The sequence below is a fragment of the Kogia breviceps genome, chromosome 17 (assembly GCF_026419965.1).
Source record: "Kogia breviceps isolate mKogBre1 chromosome 17, mKogBre1 haplotype 1, whole genome shotgun sequence".
NCBI lineage: Eukaryota > Metazoa > Chordata > Mammalia > Artiodactyla > Physeteridae > Kogia > Kogia breviceps.
Window position 1 is genome coordinate 76,329,836 of NC_081326.1, and position 18,161 is coordinate 76,347,996.

At 63.1% G+C, this 18,161-nt stretch overlaps 2 protein-coding genes across 6 annotated transcripts in view; one reads left to right on the forward strand and one right to left on the reverse strand.

Annotated features, from left to right (window-relative positions):
* Positions 1-2,681: 2,681 nt before the first annotated feature.
* JRK (Jrk helix-turn-helix protein) overlaps positions 2,682-18,161 on the reverse strand; it is a 222,333-nt gene continuing 206,853 nt past the window's right edge. Inside the window, exons 1-4 of one of the 5 annotated variants that reach the window (XM_067017817.1) lie at positions 8,903-9,330; positions 8,504-8,636; positions 7,920-8,068; positions 2,682-5,930 (exon numbers count right to left, since the gene is read on the reverse strand). In XM_067017817.1, coding sequence (XP_066873918.1) covers positions 3,978-5,564 — 1,587 coding nt within the window. In that variant the 5' untranslated portion in view covers positions 5,565-5,930; positions 7,920-8,068; positions 8,504-8,636; positions 8,903-9,330 and the 3' untranslated portion in view covers positions 2,682-3,977. Of the gene's footprint in view, positions 5,931-6,951; positions 7,046-7,919; positions 8,069-8,503; positions 8,637-8,902; positions 9,361-18,161 lie in introns of those variants that run through there. The other 4 variants (XM_067017816.1, XM_059042568.2, XM_067017818.1 and 1 more) reach the window with 4 other exon arrangements.
* PSCA (prostate stem cell antigen) lies at positions 15,574-17,871 on the forward strand. Its single transcript, XM_059042581.2, has 3 exons — positions 15,574-15,625; positions 16,711-16,818; positions 17,095-17,871. The coding sequence occupies exons 1-3, from the start codon at positions 15,574-15,576 to the stop codon at positions 17,307-17,309; spliced, it is 375 nt and encodes a 124-aa protein (XP_058898564.1). The 3' UTR covers positions 17,310-17,871.

Genomic DNA, 18,161 nt, shown 5'->3' on the forward strand with positions numbered 1-18,161 from the left:
GCTGCTTCTCAGACCAATCCAGTCAAATTTGGCTCCTCTGAAGGAACAGATACTGAGCTCAGTGCTTGAGGTTTCTTCCCTGGCCCACAGACAGCCTCCAGTTTAGCCTGCATCCCCAGTAAATCCATCAACCTCCTCCCACTGGCCTTTCTCCACGACGTCCGGTTTCTGAGAGCAGCCCTCGGCTTGCACTTCTCCACACCCTGCAGCAAATGAAGGCAGCTCCTTAGCAGAGGGACTAGGGGCTCTGTCCCACGGCCTGCTCCCGCCCGCGAAGAACCTGTGAGCACAGCTCGGGGGCTGGGGGTGAGTGGCAGCCCTGCTTCGGAGCTGAGGGGCAGGTGGAAGGGGCAGCAACCTAGGCCTCCTGGGCCTGCCACGCAGGTGGGGCGCCCTCACACCGCCCGGGCTCCTCACGGACACGGCGGCTGCGACCCGGGGACGCAACTGCCGGGCAGGGCGGCCGCCCCAGCAGCCCTTCTCGGGAGACCCGTGCTCCCTGCAAGCAGGACAGGGACTTCGTCTGACCCCCCTCCAGCCTCAAGCTGAGCCCAACGCCCGGCACGCAGCAGGCGCTGAGCAACGCTACGCGTGGATGAGACAGAAGCACGTTTACGAACCAAGAAAACCCACTGAAGCTGGTGCCTGTGGATGCCTCCTTCCTGGGGCTGCCCAGGCGGGTCCTGTTTGCCAAAAATTCTGCTGCCCCTGAGCCACAGCCTCCCAGGAACTGAGGCAGCATGTGTCCCTGCCGCCGACCTCCATCCCTCCAGAAACATCTGGCTACAGGGGCCCCGAGCTGCCTCCAAAGGGCTCTGCCTTCCGACCTGGGTAATCCTGGCCGAGAAAGGTCCAAGCAGGGGCTGCAACTGCCTGCCTTCCTTTCTTCATTCATCTGCCCTCCACCCACCCACGCTCCAATCCCCCCTGCCCCACCACCCGGCCCACCAGAGGTGTGAGTGCTACCACGTGGACACGCCCAGGGCAGGGCCTCAGCGGCCTCCGCCCGCCCCCGCCCCCCCACCCCCCCACCCCCCCCCACCAGAAGGAAACACTGGTGAGGCGGGGCAGTTCACCCCAGACCCCTACACAGGTTCAGCCTTCCCCAGCTGGACGACCTCCGGGACCTTCCACACCGTGGGTCTAAGCTGGGGCGCCTGCAGACCCCCCCGCACCGGGGAGCAGGCACTGCAGGCGGCGAGCCAAAGCAAAAGAGGCTGCGAAGCACCGCCGACCCACCCAGCCCCCTGGCAGGTGCCTGAATTCCATCTACCACCTGCGAGTCCAGCCTCTGCTTGGCCAGGCTCAGGCGAGGGGCAAGCCCGGCCGAGGCTGCCTGTCCTGGCCCGGCGGCCCCAGGCCTCCCGGCAGACTCTGGTCTCCTCTCCCTGGATCCCGGCAGAACGGTCCCTTATCCACCACAGGCAGGGCTGCCAGCGGCTGCCCGTCCAGCTCCGGGGACGCCCCGATTCCCCCCGCGGTGGGAAGGAGAGGCTGGGGGTACGGCGCGGCCGCGGGCGGCTTCCTCCCAGCTCGCGGTCTGCCGAGTCGTTTTGACCACCGAGAAGGGGGAAGGTCGAGGTGGGCCGACAGACCGAAGGGGCCCGCCGAGCGCCGACAGGGACGACCCCTGGCCTTATCCCAGGGCACCGGTGCTGCCTGCCTGGGGCGGGAGGGGTGTGCGCCGCTCTCGCTGTGCCCGAGCTCGCTGCCCCTGCAGGGTGAGCAGGGGGCCGGGAAGAGGCTCTGCCGGCGGGACGGAGACCCCACTGCCCCTGGGGGCTGCAGGGGAGGAGACAGGGGCCGAGGCACGGGAGGATGAGGGGGCCTTCCCACCCGGCTCCGATTTCACACCCAGTCCAGTGGGGCCCCCTAAGACTGTTTAGGAAAGATTCTGAGACCAGAACATTCTGACCCCTCAAGCCTCTCAGAAACTGGATGGTGAGTGAAGAGCAAAGCCCCAGGGGTGGGCGCTCGGGGGCGGGGCAGAGGCGGGGGCACCCGAGGGCAGCTGGGCGCCGCCGGGCTCCGGTCCTCCCCGGGCACGCGCGTCTCATGCAGCACCTCAGTTTGCACCCCGAGAAGCCTCGCACCGCCCGGGATCGCCAGCACTGAGGCCATGAGGAGGGGGCGCGCTGGCTCATTAGGGGAGAGGGAAGCAGGCAGGGCCGAGTCCTGCCCCCTGAAGAACGCAGCACAGGGGGCGCGTCTGGTCCTGGAAGGAGGGCAGAGACCCTCAGCCGGTCGGCGACGAGTGCTCATTGATCGGCCACAACACAGCCAGGACGGGGGCAGGCTGTGAGGGCAGGACAGGAGTCTGGCCTGGGGTCTACAGTTCGGTGGGGACAAAGCACCCACCGGGGGCCTAGGAGAGCCGGTCCCCCCCCAGCCGCCGGCCCCCAGCACAGCCCTGCCGCTCCAGAACCGCTGGGCTGGGGTCGAGGGGCTGACAGTGGGGAGGGAGCTTCTCCGTGTGTCCATCCACCTCCACGCTGCTGCCCCTGACATCTAACCCTGTCAACACCTCAAGAAGCTGCAATTCAACCGCACAGGGGACGCACAGGAGTCCAAAAGTGGCACAAAAGTACACGGTGCACAGATGCCGCCCCAAACACGGGAAGGAAACCGATGTGACAACGCAGCAGGAGGCAATCTGGCCCAAAGAATCAGCAACGACACTCTGAAAACAATCCGTGCTTGTTTCACAATCTTCATACACGCATTTAAAGCAGGAAACACACGGTCCACAGGGCAGGGCCAGGCCAGCCATGACTGTCACCTCACTGTCTGAAAAGATGTAAAAACACCAGAGAAACCGACGGCGAACCAAGCCCTCCCCTCCCCTCGGCTCTCGGCACGCAGCAAACACAGGAAAGAAAACCATGTGCCGGTTCAGCTACCCAAGAAGGGGATGCGACTGAAGGCGGAGCAGTGAAAAGAGCACAGAAAAGCATGCCCATGTCACCTGACATTCAAAGAGGGCGACCACTGCCCACGAGGGGCTCTCTGTCCTGCGGCCGTGCTGACAAGCGACGTGGCAGAACGGAGAGGCTGGAATCGGCTGCAACACAGGACACACAGCCTCGTCATCCCGCAACCGGCCTTTACGAGACCACCAGCACAGCCAGCTTGCCCCGCGTGAATCACTGCGGGGCAAACAGCTGAGAACAGGAGTTCAGATACTGCTCGGCAGCTCAGCTGCGTGCTTCACTGTTTTTGTTATATCGCCTAAGGCTAATTTCTGAACATCCGGTCCGAAGTTTACTAATGCAGAGGCTGTAAATGTGAACTTCTGGGGCACGAGGCCTGTCGGTTGGACTCGGAGCCGCGATGCTCGAAACACCGGCAGTGCCCTGTGGCCCCACGCTGGGGTGACGGGCACCCAGCCGCCCGCTCCCGCTGGCCTCGACGGAGCAATTCTACCACATCCAGTCGGCCTGCAGCCTGCTGCATCTTGGGGTCTGAGCCTGAGAGGCGGGGTGCGCTGGCAACACGGAGAAGCTCCGAGAGGCTTGTGCTGCTACGAGAGCTCACGACTGAAGGGGGACACGTGGCCTGTAAAGCCGCAGGCAGGGGCCACGCCGGCTCTTATGCGTTTGGAGTCCCTCCCTCGGTGACCTGCCCGACTCAGGGCCGGCCCCCAGGCCAGCAGACTGAGTCCCGGTGGAGGGGGGCAGTGGGCCCCAGGGAGTGACAGCCCCGTCAAGTGGCAGCGGGTAGCGCCATTGGTCGGCTGAAGGCGGCTCTTCCCCACCTGGACAGAGAGACGTCTCCACCCTCGGACACAGCAAGGCTCAGCCAGCGAACACGAGACTGGCTTCCGGCCACCGGAGGCTCCGGTACGTTTTGGGTCTGGGTGGGCCCTTCGGGAAGACCCCCTGGTGCCCATGTGGCACGACAGGCCACACGGCAAAACCCCGACGGGGCGGGCCGTCCCGAGGGACGTGACCCGAGACCGCAGGTCGGGCCCCGCTGCCTCAGGCCTCGCCCGCTGTGGACGAGCCGGGCAGAGGGGAGCGAGGCGGGGCGCCGCGAGGCCCGGAGGGCTCCCAGGGCGCCTCGAGCTTGACGGCGGCCCTGAGGGCTCTGCGCCGCTGTGCCTGCTGCCGCCTGCCGAACACGGAGCGCAGCGCGCGCAGCTGGCCCACCTCCTGAGCCGAGAAGCAGGGCTGCCCCTCCGCAAAGCGCACCACAGCGTCGAAGGATGCAGCCGCCTGCTCCCAGGCCGCCTCGTCACCGCCCCCAGCCTCGGCCAGCTCGGGACTCCCCGGGGCCGCGCTCCCAAGGCGGGCTGGGGCGCCTCCCCCGAGCCCGGGGATGTGCACGGAGGTCTGGTCGGGAGGCTTTGTCCTGAGGCGCTCGGGCTCCTCCTCTGAAGAGGAGCCTTCGACGAGCGTGACCTCGGGCCACAGCTTCCTCCAGGCCCGGCTGAAGACGGCGCCCGGCACTGCGTTCCAGGCACAGGCCACGTCGAGCACGGCGTCGGGCACGCTGAAGCGGGGGGTGAGGGCCTGCAGCGTGCCGCGAGGGGTGACGAAGTTCCTCATGAAATCCCTGCGAATGCCCTGGTCCATGGGCTGGATCAGGGAGGTGACGCTGGCGGGCAGGAAGATGGTGAAAATGTTCTCCGAAACCAACTCGGCCTCCCGCGGGTGGGCGCGGGAGCCGTCCAGCAGGAGGATGGCCTTGCTGTCTTCGGGCAGAGCCACAGCTCGGAAGTGCTCCCTCACCGCAGGCACAAAGATGTGATGGAACCAGTCAGCAAAAATCTCCTTGTCCACCCGCGCGTTACCTTGGGCCTTGTACGCGACAGGCAGGTGCTGGATGCCCGGGACCGCCTTGGGGCCGCCGCATTTCCCAACCACCAAGGGTGTGACCCTGTGGGAGCCCGTGGCGTTGGCGCACATGAGGACGGTCAGCCTGTCCTTGTTCTGCTTGGGGCCGGGCCCCGCCCCGCCCTCCGGGCTGGGACTAGGCAAGCTGCGCCAGAAGAGGCCGGTCTCATCGGCGTTGTACACCTGCTCGGGGGACAGGCCGTGCTCGGCGGTTAAGCTCCGGAAGAAGCCGCAGAACTGCTCTGCAGCCTGGTGGTCGGCCGCCTGTTTCTCGCTGGACGCATCCAGCTTCTTGATGCCGTGTCTGGCCTTAAAACGCCAGAGCCAGCCGCCAGAAAACACGCAGGGCTCCGTCAGCTGCATCTGCTCGTAGAAGTCCTTGGCCTTTTCGATGAGCATGGGGCCCGAGACGGGCACGCCCTCGGCGCGCTTCACCAGGAACCACTCGTACAGCACGCGGTCCAGGTGCTCGAGCTTGGGCGTGTGCAGCGTGCGCCGCTGCGCCAGGGCCTTGTCCGAGTCGGAGCTGGCGAAGAAGCGGAGCAGCTGGGCCTTGTGGGCCCTGATGTCGTACAGGGTGGACATGCCCACGTTGTACTCCTGCATCAGCGCCTTCCTGCTCTCCCCCTTCTCCAGGCGCCGGCAGATATCCATCTTCTCCTTCAGGGTCAGCACCACCCTCTTGCGCTTCTCCCCCGGGCTCCTCCCGGCAGCCGGCTTGGAGGCCATGAGGAGCGGGCTCGTCCTGGCCGACAGGGCTCGCGCCTGAGCCACTACTGGAGGCCTTTCCACCCCTCCCTCCCCTCCCACCACCCTCGCCCACCGGCGTCCTGCTGATGCTGATGCGGGGCCGCCACGAGCCAAGGCCCCTTCTCGGCTCCAGCAGCTTCCCGGCCCTCTCTGCAGGGGGGACCAGCGTCAGCCGCCCTAGGCTTCCACGGCTGGAACCTCCAGCCTTCTCTGCACGGACGGTGGCAGCTTCTCCCCTCAAACACGGACCGGAAGGTAAAGGGGCCCCGGGAGCTGGTTTCCGGCAAATCGAGGTTTCACCGTCTGAGCCGTGGTGCCTCTCTCACGCACATGGTGCTTTAGCAGCTGGAAAGCAAAAGGGGGAAGAAAGAAAACGTTACGGAGCCCGTGCCTCAGCCACCGTAGGCACATCCTCGTTACTTTCGACGACGTGCTGGGGAGCGGCAGGGCACGGTGGTGTGGAGGCGCTGAACACGCGAGCTGGCCAGCAGGTGGCACAGGGAAGAGGCCTGCCCGGCGCAGGGGGGCTGCCCGGCGCGCTGGGCACACTGGCTCTTCTCAGCTTCCACAAGTGACCTCTGAGCCGCTCGCTACGGCTCCAAATTAAAAGTGGCTCCTCTTGGAAGCAACCTGGCCTCCCGGGAAAAACGCCAAGGGCGATGCCTCTGATCGACGAAGCAAGGAAGCCACAGGTGCTGGGCGACCTGAGAACCACGTCCCACCTCCAGAACCAACCTTCCCGCTGTAGCCGCTCACGGCCCACCTGACCCACCCACCTTCACAAAGCCTGCGTTCCTGTGAGGGAGGTGGAGGCAGGGGACGGAGGCGCTGCAGGGGGCAGGGATTCCTCTAGACTTCCCGGGCTGAGGAGCCTGCAAACCTCTTCTGAAACAAGGTCCCCTCAAACCCTCTCTTTGACAGCAGGCCCCAAACTGCTTCTAGAAAACCAGGCCTTGGTAGGCCTCAGGCTCCTCCCAGAGCTGGGAGGGGCTCCCAGTCTTTCAGCTACTGGTCCCCATAGCGACACGCTCAGACGCCAAGGACGCCTCTGGAGGCACAGTCACACGTGAGCGTGCAGACAACACTCAACACACACCCTCCCTCCCTTACACACACACACAGGACACTGGAAAGGGCCAGGCCAGAGCGGGCTTTCTGAATACTTGTTGATCAAGAACACTCTATGAATAAATTACTAATTCATGCTGGAAACAAAAATACGAGAACTGCCTTCTGGCCCCGCTGCGAGCAGGCTGGTCTTCCTGCATCAGTTATGTAGCCTTGTAAGTAGTAAACGTCGTGTTTTAAGTTGACATACACGTCTTTGGTTAAAGCTGGTAAGACCACATAAAGGCAAGTGACTTACAGAAACCCCCCAGGCCTGGTCTGACTTGTCTTTCATCCTCATCAAGATCGGGGTCATCACGGTCCCTTCCAGCTGGCCATGTCCATCCCTTTATGACAATTTCCCCAAACGCCCCCCACGCCCCCCCTGCTCCGTGGAGCAGACATGTAGGACTTAGCAGACGGTCCTGGCTGACTCGGGCGGCCTGTGAGAATCACAGCCCTGTCACGTCACCTGGTAAACCGCCAACTTCCTCCGGCCCCTGAGGAGTGAAGAGCGTCATCCCCACACTGACCAGCCCTGGCTGGTCTGCTTGGGCCGTGTGGCGTGTCCGCCACTAGTCCTGTCTTCTCCCTCCCAGCCAGCTGTGTCCCCTGGCTCCCCTCCCGCCCGGGAGGGGCTGCCAGTCACCGAGGCAGCACCCCAGGCAGCTGACGGCGTCCGTCGCCAGGTCCCAGCGGGGAAAGGCAGCAACTCCCACCTCACCTCCCTCCCAAACCCTCACACTCGGCTCTGTCCAACTCCACACCATGGGTGAGGCCACAGGACTACACACGTGTGGAACGTAAAAAGGTAGCCCGTTGAGACCACAGCTCAACAGAAATGAAGTTTATTCAGATGTAGCAAGAGTCCCAAAGACAAATCCTAGGCATGTCAGCAGCCAGCCCAAGGTACGTCCTTTCACCCTTCTGAGTCAGTCTCCCGGTCTGCAAAGTACGGGTGCTGGGCCTGCTGGGACCTATTTTCAACCTATAGGGTTGGCTAAAAAGTTTGTTCGGGCTTTTCCATAAGATGCTACAGAAAATCCCGAATGACCTTTTCGGCCGATGCAGTATTTACTAGGTGACAGGTGATTGTGCCCTGCTTGGCCCTGTGGAGAGCAGAGGAAACTAAAGGCCATAATCCATCCTTAAGGGAACATTTAATATAAAACCACCGTAAAACCCAGGAGGAAATAGGGGACCCCCGGTCACTTGCGAGGGACTGACTCTAAGCACAAAAGGAAGGAGGACGGGCCAGACGTGGCGCCGGGACGGGGCTCAGCGCCAGCCACGGGCTCACTGTGGACGCTTCCTCACGTCTGAGCCTGATACAAGGGAGATGGAAACACCGGTCCCGCTGGAGAGACAAAAACTTCCTGTAAAAGTGAAATTCAGATATTACTTCTGAAACAATGTCTTAAACCAAAAGGAAACAACACGGCCAAAACATTAAGACGGTTTGTAGCCTTGTCACTGATACCCTCTTGGGCCATAGGGGACGGTAGGAGGGGGCAGAGTTGGGGCAGGAGAGAGAAGAGTGGGGCACCACCTGCATTCTGCCCCTTCCTGCAGGCGGGGAGATGCTCGTCCTTAGAGGAGAGCCTGAGGAATTTAGAAGGAGGATGTGAGAAACCACGTTTCCTCGGCAGTAGCCAGTAGCGTGCAAGGGCGTGCGTGGGGAGCGGGGCGACGATCAGGAAAAATACTCCAGACACAAGTGTTCCGGCCCGAGGAAGGGCTGGATTAAGTCTTGAGGGGCAAGAGGGACTGGGGAGGGGTCCTGGGTCAGGGCCGGACATGGGGGTGCGCACCCTGCAGAGAGGGGAGGCGGGCAGTTAGTTTCCCACGCAGACCCCTCCTTCGTGGGCGCAGGTGCGGGGCCGTGGGCAGCCCGAAGCAGCGGGACGGCTCGGGTTAGGGGAGAGGCTTGTTTTGATAGCGTTTCTAACGCCGGGGGCCACGTTTCGGGCAGAAAGGCAAAACCCAAAAAGAAAAGAAAGCAGCCAGGTCTCAGGCCGGCTCCTTCCTGGCGAAAGGACCTCGGGGGCTGGTCCTTCCTCGGGGGGGGGGGGGAGCCCCGGCCAGCCTCGGAGGGAGGCTGCGGAGAGACCAGCTCGGTTTCGGGGACCCGGGGGAGGCTTCGCACCAGCAGCTCGGCCCCGGACCCCAGCGGCCCGCCCGGCCCCCCTGCAGGCCAGGACCCCACTCACCTGCGGACCCCGAGCCGCCACCGCCGGCCGGAAGCGCCCCACCCCCTGCCGGTCCGCGCCGCTCCGCCTTCCCCCAGACACTTCCGGGACGCTCTAGGCGGCCCGGGGGACTCGGCGTTTCTGTGGCTCCGCGGGTGGCGGCGGCCGCGCGGTGACCGTAGGCTCGGGTTCGGAGATGGGTGCATCTCTGGGCCGAAAAGGCGGGGGCTCTTGTCGTGGGCAGGGGTGGCAGTAGGGCAGGGTGGGCCCGGCGCCCCCGGCCGGGAGGCCTCGGGTGGGGATGTTCCTGATGGAGGAAGGCAGTGCTTGTCTAGAAGATGGAGGAAGGGGCCACCAGCCAAGGAATGCAGGGCCTGCAGGAGCCGGAAAAGAGCCTGCAGAAGGAACCGGCTCTGTGGACACCTTGATTTTTAGCTCCGTAAGGCTCGCGTCAGACTTCTGACCTCCAGAACTGTAAGATGATAAATGTGTGTTGTTTTAAGCCCAGGTTATGGTCATCTGTTGCAGCAGCAACAGGGAACTAGGATGGATTTGCATAGTTCTCTCCCTCTTCGTTCACCTTCTTCCCTTGGCTCCCAGGACGCGACTACCCCTGGCCCTCCTTCCTCACCCCCCCCTGCTGATTCCCTGCGGGCCAGCTTCACCCCTCGGCTCTCTCCTCTCTGTCCACGCCCCCTCCTGGGATCTCCTCCAGTCTCGTGCTGTGCCTACCAGCAAAGGCAGGCAGCTCCCAAATTTAGCCTCCTGCCAGGACCCCGCCCGCAAACTCTAGCCGCCTGTGCCCTACCCAGCGTCCCGACGTACGTAGCCTTCTAACACTCGAGCCGGCATTTCTACACCTGGGCTCGCACCCCTCCCCCTGCTGGGCTCCAGCTTCACACCACCCACCGCAGTGAGTGGCAGCTCCACGTCTCCATCGCTCCGGCCAAAAACGTGGAGTCGTCCCTGACTCTCTGTCCCCCGACCCCCACGCTCTGCCCTCCACATCCAGGCAGCATCTGGCCTCTGCTCACTCCCCCAAGGTCGCCCTGAACCCGCTGTTGCCTCCCCTGGCCCTGGCTTCTGCCCTTGCCCCCTGGCGGACTGGAGGGCCCTTAGCCAGCGGGGTCTCCGGGGATGGTGAGGTTGACCCCCAGGAAGGCCGGCTTCATCCCCCCATGGCACTCTGCTGCCACCTTGTGGGCACCGGATCTCTTGCGCGCCCCCCCCCACCCCGCCCCAGAACCTGCTGGGGCCGATGCTCCCACGATCACGCTGGAAGCCTTGGGCCTCGTCTCCAGGACTGAGTCCACTCTGGCAGAGAGGAAGGGGTCGGGAAGAGACAAGGAGAAGAAAGCCAATCCCCTGGTGTCACATGAAACCTGGCATGGAGGGCCGCCTCCCCCAAGTATTCCCCCCAATGCACAGGGTCAGGCCCCCCACCAGGCCAGACTGTCCACAGCCCGAAGGCCTTGGAGAGGGTCTGGCTGAGCGGACGCCCCGTCACCGCCCCCTCCCGTGGCATCCCACGTGCCCCAGAAAGGTCCTCCTGGGCCACCAGGCCTGACGAGGTCCTGCTCTCACTGTCTTCCAAGCCCACGGGGCTCCTGAGTGCTGTGGCCCTCTGCCCATGGCCCTTGGCCTGGGCCACTCTGGGCACCCAGCCCAGGTTCCAGACCCTCGGGTGGAGAGATGTCCGGTCCCCCCAGAGCCAGGGTGAGGGTTTCTCACAGCAGAGGGGACTTTACTTGGGAGCTGGGGGTGTGGCCGGAGCTCCTGGCTCCCCGACTTTACTCGGGGGGTGGGGAGGAGTGGACAGGAGAAGGGGGGCCGGCTAGAGGCTCAGTCCTGAGAGGCACGGAGGCCCTGAGGACTCGGGGACACACAGGAGGGGCACCTCTGCGACCAGGGCTCTCTGGGGACAGAGACCCCTGAGCCCAGGACGGACGGTGTGGGGCTGGCGCACCGATCAGGTGGACGGGGTCTCAGTGCCCCGCTCGCGCGCTCAGCTGTGGGACACGCATTTACACACGCCCTGCACATGCGCTGTTCACCCAGGAACACACCCTCATACGTGCATTCCACACGGTCACTCCCACATGCAGTTTTCACACCCAGAGACGCCCTCACAGAGTCGGAGCTTGCAAGACACGGCTTTAATTTTGAGAGCCTATAAAGGGGAGCCCGGCACGGTGGACGCTCTCCCCAGTCTGTCAGGGATCTGGCAGTGCACCAATTACCCTCCTGGTGATACATGCACTTTTCTAAAGGAAAATGTCTACAAACGTGGAGGAGAATTCAGTTGCGGTTTTGCCGTAATACCCCATCTTTTTAAAAAAAAATGAATTCTGCATAAAATAATGAATTCATCCAAAACTGATGTCCGTTAAAGTGTGGGGCCACGTGGCAGCCCCAGGAGGTGGCAGTGGTCTGCTGGTAAGGAATCCCTGTGAGGTGGGCCTGCCCCACAGGGCCGCCCCCCCCCCCAACCCCAGCGCCCAGCCCCACCACCAGTCCTAGCAGCCCAGGCTTCACACTAGCAAGATCAGGAAAATCCCTGAGCTATGTGAACAGGCAGGATTTCCAGGGAACCCAACCGGTTTGGGCGGGCAGGTGGAGGGCCAAGAGAGAACAGGAAAATCTGGAGTCCTGGGAGGTGGCCGCAGAGCTGAGCGAAGGAATGGGGCTAAGGGCAAGTCACATGGAAGCCACACCTCGACCCCATTCCTGCTTGGAGGGGCCGCAGGGAGTCACACCCCTACAGGCCTTCCCAGAAAGTTGGATCCCACCAGAGGATCCAGGCTCAATTCCAGCTCACTGCGTGCCCAGAGCATGAGTGACAGGATGGGGTTCAGCATGGGACCAGGGTCGGGGCTTAGACTTTGACCCCAGCGAGAGGTCAGTTTGGGGCCCAGGTCAGAGCTCAAACTGTGATTAGGAGTGGAGTTGAATAACTGTCCTCAGGACATCACAGCCGTGGTCTTCTATGTTTGAGCCATGTCCATTAGGTCATCTATCTCGGTCAGCTTGGGCTGCCATAACAAAATACCAGAGTCTGGGTGACATAAACAAGAGAATGTGTTTCTCTCCCAGTTCTGGAGCCCGGCAGTCTGAGATCAGGGTTCCTGGGTGGGCAGGTTCTGGTGGGGACTCTATTCCTGGTTTGCAGGTGGCTCCCTCGCCCTGTATCCTCGCGTGGCAGAGAGAGAGCTGGTGCCACGTCTTCTCAGGTCGCCAAATCCCATCGTGAGGGCCCCAATCTCATGACCTCATCCAACCCTGAGGCCCCCCACTCTGAAAGCCATCAGGTTGGGGGTTAGGGCTTCAACATATGAATTAGGGGAGGACACAGTTCAGCCTATAGCACTGCGCCCTTGGCCCTCAAAGTTCACGTCCTTCTCACATGCACGGTGCATTCCCATCATCCCAATAAGCCCAGGAGTCTTAACTCATTACAGGGTCCACACTAACCCCTAAAGCCCCAAAGTCTCCTCCAGACCCTCTCTACATCAGACACGGCCGAGTCCGGGTATGATTCCTCCTGGCAAATTCCTCTCTGGCTGTGAATCTGTACAACCAGACAAATTACGTGCCTCCAAACTACAGCAGTGGGACAGGCCGAGGGGAGAGATTCCCACCGCAAAGGGGAAAATGGGAAGGGAGAGTGGTGGGTTCGAACCCCAGCAAAGCCGCGTCATCGCCGGGGCTCCAGGCGGTCCGGCCTGACGTCAGCCGAGGACGCTGTGGTGCTGTGCTGTGCTGTGCACGGCAGGGTGTGGAGCAGCAGCCTCGGCCTGCCCCCCTGCACACCAGGAGCACCCCCATCAGGGCAACTGAAAATGTCTTCAGGCCCCGCCAAACGTCGCCTGGGCCACGGAAACGCCCCCATCTGAGAACCAGTGCCTTACAGCAACCACTTCATATCAGATCACGCGCACGAACACACGGGCGACTGTCAATATTTGAAGAATGAGTGCTCCGGGCTGGTGCTAGGTGCTGGGTGCCTTGAACACCAAACAGATAAGAAAGGCCCCAGCCCGGGGCACCGCAGCTCCCTGTGAACTGGGGTGGGGGAGGGGCGCCGGCGGGCAGCCCCACAAGGGAACAGCGAAGGCACAAACATTTTACTTCCCACGTGAGGCAGCTGAGCCCCGGGGGCGGGCGGGGGCGTGTTCTGGGCGGGCAGCGTGGGCAAGGAAGGTGCCCCGGTGCAGGGGGCGCGCTCACCTCCATGCGACCTCGAGCAAGTTCCTCCCTGTCTGGGCCCCAGGCTCCAAGGGACAGAGCCGGCTTGGGGGGAGCCGGGGGCTGGGGTCGGGGTTGACCCCAGGAGCGCTGTGAACCCCGGGCGGGCTGGGTCTCAGGGCCCCCCCGGCCCACGCCGCCCTGCCGTCCTGCTCCCGGGCTGCCACCGCCGCGAGGCATCCACCTGCCCCTCGGCCTCCCCTCCGGCCCAGGGAGCCTCCTTCCCTAGTGCTCCTGGCAACGTCCTTCCCACCCCTGACGTGCCCTGGGCCCTTTTCTGGGGTGCAAATCAAGGAGGGGAGTGAGATGTGCTCCGCGAGGCCATCCACAGGGCCAGGAAGATCAGAGGAAATGAAAGGCCCCCTCCCCCTGGTAGGAGGAGCTCGTCGCCCCCAGACACACCCCGGGGCCAGCAGGCAGTGGACGCAGCCTGTGCCTGCCACCACCTGGCCGACACGCCAAGGGGTCCCAGGGAGACTGGGCACAAAAGGAGGGTCAGGTTGAGAGGGCAACAGGGACCACTGATGGCCCCGAGGGCAACAGCAGCCAGGAGCCACCGGCCCTCCCCAGTGCACAGGAATGAGGGGAAGGGCCAGTCCCGGAGGCTGGCTGGAGCCGCCGTGATGGGAGAAGGCTGGCGACATGGATGCAGCTGCTGCCATGGTGGCCCAGGCGTCAGGTGTGGCAGAACAGGTGGCCTGACTGCTGAACCTCTCACCCTCAGGTCTTGGCCAGTGGAAGCCTTTATAGGATCCTTATGGGACCCGGGACACAAACAGCGTGGTGGACAGGGGGCCTGGGTCTGGATGGAGAATGTCTGGCCCAGTGCCAAGCTCTTGTCACCTCCTCGTCCCACAGAGGCCGCTGACACGGCATTTCCCGGACTCCCTTGCAGCTAAAGTGCCGTGGTGTGGTGGGGTACTGAGTAAGTTCACGAGGGTGAAGCCCGCGGCTCCGGCTCCAGCCGTACGCTGTGCTCCACACCCTTGCGCTGCCGCGGCAGGTCCTCCAAGTGCAGCAACAATCGACGAGGGGGTGGGGAACGGAGAGCACCAAGGTGTGGGATCAGAAGGGCACAAGCAACTGATGGTTGCAAGGCAAATTTAATAGCAAAGCATAGCCGTATATATACCCCTAAAGCAGGGACTCTGCATAGTCATTGTAAAGCAGGGACTCTGCATAGACATTGTAAAGCAGGGACTTTGCCTAGTCATTGTAAAGCAGGGACTCTGCATAGACATTGTAAAGCAGGGACTCTGCATAGACATTGTAAAGCAGGGACTCTGCATAGACATTGTAAAGCAGGGACTTTGCACAGACATTTTTCTATAGAACTGGGCGCCACCATATCTGCATCCGCGGGTTTATTGCTTGTTCCACAAAGGCACCAACTTCCCCTCCAGGGTTGCTTTTCCTAGCTTTAGGGAACAACCAGGGACTCCCAGTAACTGAGCAGGTCCCTGGAGCGATCTGGCCAAAGGCCATCTCCTTTTTTACGTTCATACCATAAAGTCCAGGATGCATACCAAGGAGAGTACAGTCGGGCCCTGAGGCTTATGAGGGTCTTAATGGCGCCTTCCTCAGAGGGCAATGCTCGCCACATTTCCCCCTCTTTTATTTTTTAAAGCTTGGTAATGCAATTCCAACCCATACACATCCTGACGAGCAGGGAGACGGCCAACAATAAAGTGTAATAAACAAGGTAATGCAATTAAAATCAACAATACACATGACCCCACGGTAATCAATCCTGTGAGTCCATTTTGAAACCAATGCATTGGGTTTAACCATTGAAGCTGATCCAAGAGTCCTTGAATTAATTGTTGGGGCCCATCTTCTTGTAGATGAGCTTCTTGAATTGCTTGTATTTCCGCATTAAGTTTTTGTATGTCCAAACTAATGTGTCCATCATTGCGCCCTGGCAGCCTCCCCAGAAGGTCCCCCCCAGGCCCCCTCTCTGCAGCCCATGTTTCCTTCCTGCTGATTGTGCTGTCTGATCAAGGCCTGTCACCCCAGTGGGACTCAGCCACAGGGGTCAGCGTGGCTCCCACACAGAGCACAGTGGGGCCGAGGGAGGGGCCCTCAACCTGGGCTCAAAGACGGAAGGAGTGAGTGAAACTGGGGAATACGGTCTCCTTTCTCTGGCCTCGCCGCCCCTCTGAGGTGGTGGAGAGGTGGTCTGGGGCCTCGTCCTGGGGTGGCTGAGAAATGGCCCCTGCCGCAGGCAGGCTCTGCCTTCCCGAAGCAGAAAGAAGGCCAAAGGGTGCGGGAGGGCGGGGGCTGGAGATTGGGACCTGCCCGGCCCTGGGGCCCTGCGGCCAGGAAGCTACTGGTGTTGACAGTGGGTGGGCCCCCCCCCCCCCCCGTGGGCCACCCCCTCCCCGGCCCCAGCCAGCAGAGTCATATAAAGCTGCTCAAGGTCTGCTCCCCGCTGCCCGCCCGCCACCATGAAGGCTTTCCTCCTTGCCCTGCTAGCCGCTGTCTTGGCCCTGCGGCCAGGTGAGGCCACAGGGGGCCACGGGGCAGGGCGGAGGGAGCAGGGCCAGGGCAGGGGGCGGGGGTGGGGGGGGATGATCGAGGGAGGCCAGAGGGGCAGAGAGGAAGGAGGAGGGGGGGAGCAGCCCGGGCGGAAGGACACGATGCAGAGGCAGGGAGAAGGGGCTTTGACCCCACCCAGGTCCCCCTGGGGCGGCTCTTCGTGCAGCCAGGATACCCCGAGGCGGGAGCAGGCGGGGCAGCGCGGGGGTCTCTCCTCTGGCGCCACGGGGCCGGCCTGGCTGCTGGAGGGGCGGCAGACCGAGGGATGCGCCGAGAGCCTGTGGGGTGGGCGGGGCCACAGGGGCAAAGGGCCTCAAGTGAAGAAGGGCCACAGAGGGACGGAGGGAAGAGTGACCGGACCCTTCTCCCCAGGCCCAGCCCCGGCTTCTGATGGGGGCGCAGGGGTCGGCTGTGGGCCCGCACCGCTCCAGCCCGGACTCGGGCCTGGTAGGGACGCTCCCGGCCGGCCCCGAGCCCGGGGCGATCGGTAAAGCTCTCGGAGCCTCCGCTCTCCCTCTTCTGGAAAGCAGGGATCACGGTGGTGCCCGAGCACACACGGGTCGCCGGCGTGGGTGGTGCCCGAGCACAGGCTGGCCGCGGGGATCCTGTTGGCACCGCACCAGCGTGATGTGGATCCCAGCTTCAGCATTGTTTTACCCGGAGGAGACCTAATCATCATGACAGCTGGGGCCACTGCCCCCAGGGGCAGAGCAGGGCCGGGCCAGGGGCGCACCGATGGGCTCACAGCTGCGGGGCGGGGGGAGGGGACGCTGAGAGCGAGTGTGAAGGGTCCTGTCTATCCTGCCCTCACCTGCCTGGTGTGTGTCCCTCTCAGGAGCGCGGGCATCGTAACGGCCTTACAAGCAAGGGGGCGGGCGTGGCGCCCTCCCTGTGAGGGGCCCCCAGTTTGTGGCTCTTGTGCACCAGCCAGTGCTCCCTACTGTGTGTGACCTACGAGAAAGGTTCCCCCCACACCCCCGCAGCACGGGGAGGGGAGGGAGGGCAGGCTGGGCAGCCTCTGAGCTCCACCCACCCGCACCTTGCAGGCACCGCCCTGCAGTGTTACTCCTGCCAGGCCAAGGTCAGCAACAAGGACTGCCAGCACGTGCAGAACTGCAGCCACTCTGAGACCCAGTGCTGGACCGAGCGCATCCGTAAGCGGCCCTGCTGTCCCCGCAGGCCTCCCCGTGCCCCTGCCCTGCCCCTGCACCATCCCCTAGAAGCCCTGTGCCTCCCCTCCCTGGCAGGGACTCAAAGGGCCTGGGATTGGGTCTCTGCGCTGACCTGTCCACCCTTCTGTCCACCTGTCCACCTGCCCACGTGTTCTCCTGTCCACACATAAATACAGATGCTCAGCTTCCCATCTGTATTGGGTGGGTGAGCATCCGGGGCCCGGCCCTCGCCCAGTGGTCCCCACATGCCTCCCCCAGGTGCTGTGGATCTCGTGACCTTCATCAGCAAGGGCTGCAGCTCGCAGTGTGTGGAGGACTCGGAGAACTACTACGTGGGCCAGAAGAACGTCACATGCTGCTCTACCGACCTGTGCAACGCCAGCGGGGCCCACGCCCTGCAGCCGGCCATTGTCACCCTGACGCTGCTCCCCGCTCTTGGCATGCTGCTGTTCTGGGGCCTCGGGCAGCTGTAGGATCCAGGAGGACCCTGTGGTGTCCCATGCTGGGCAGTGGTGCCCAGGGGCCCGGGGGGCACTCCTCACACACACCCGGTCCAGTCACGGCCCCTTCTGAACCCTAACTCAGGTCGGGCGATGCCCCTCTGCCCTTTCCAGCCCCCCCTGGCTCCCTCCAGGACTCCTGCCCAGCTCCCATCGCCCGGCAGGCTGAGCTCCGTGATGTGGAACAGCATGCAGATGGCCCATCAGACCCCTTTCCAATATTTCGACCCACCCCTTAACCTTCACTCAGGCACCTCTTCCTCCAGGAAGCCTTCCCTGCCTGCCTCCTCCACAAGCTGAGCCAGGTCCTGCCCGTGGTGTCCCCCGCACCCAGCATGAAGCAGGCTCTCAGGAGGGCCCCGAAAAGGCTGAGAGGAAACGTTCCGAGTAGAATGAGGGTCAGGGGTGTGAGGTCCTGGGAGCCCCAAGAGATGAAGCTTGGAGGGGGGACCAGCTCTCCATGTTCATGGGGGTCCTGGGGCAGCAACCCCAGCACACAGTAGGCCCTTAATAAAGGCCCATGGGTTTGGTTGCAGAGAGCCCGTTCTTGCATGCCCGCAGGCTGAGGTCAAGGTTGGGGTCCAGGGCTGTGAAGGGTTGCCACCTGGGGCCACGTCTGTGGCTGTGGCTGTGCCCTTGGCTCCGGCCAGGGCAGGAGCAAATGTCCGACTCCTGGAAGGGAGAACATCGCTGCAAGGCCACGTCCCTGGGGCCTCCCGGCTCTTGCTGTGTGGCCTCGCACATGTTGCTCAACCTCTCTGAGCCTCAGATGCTCACTGGGACCCATCTCTGCTGTGAGGACTGACCCAGAGACTTCAAGGCATG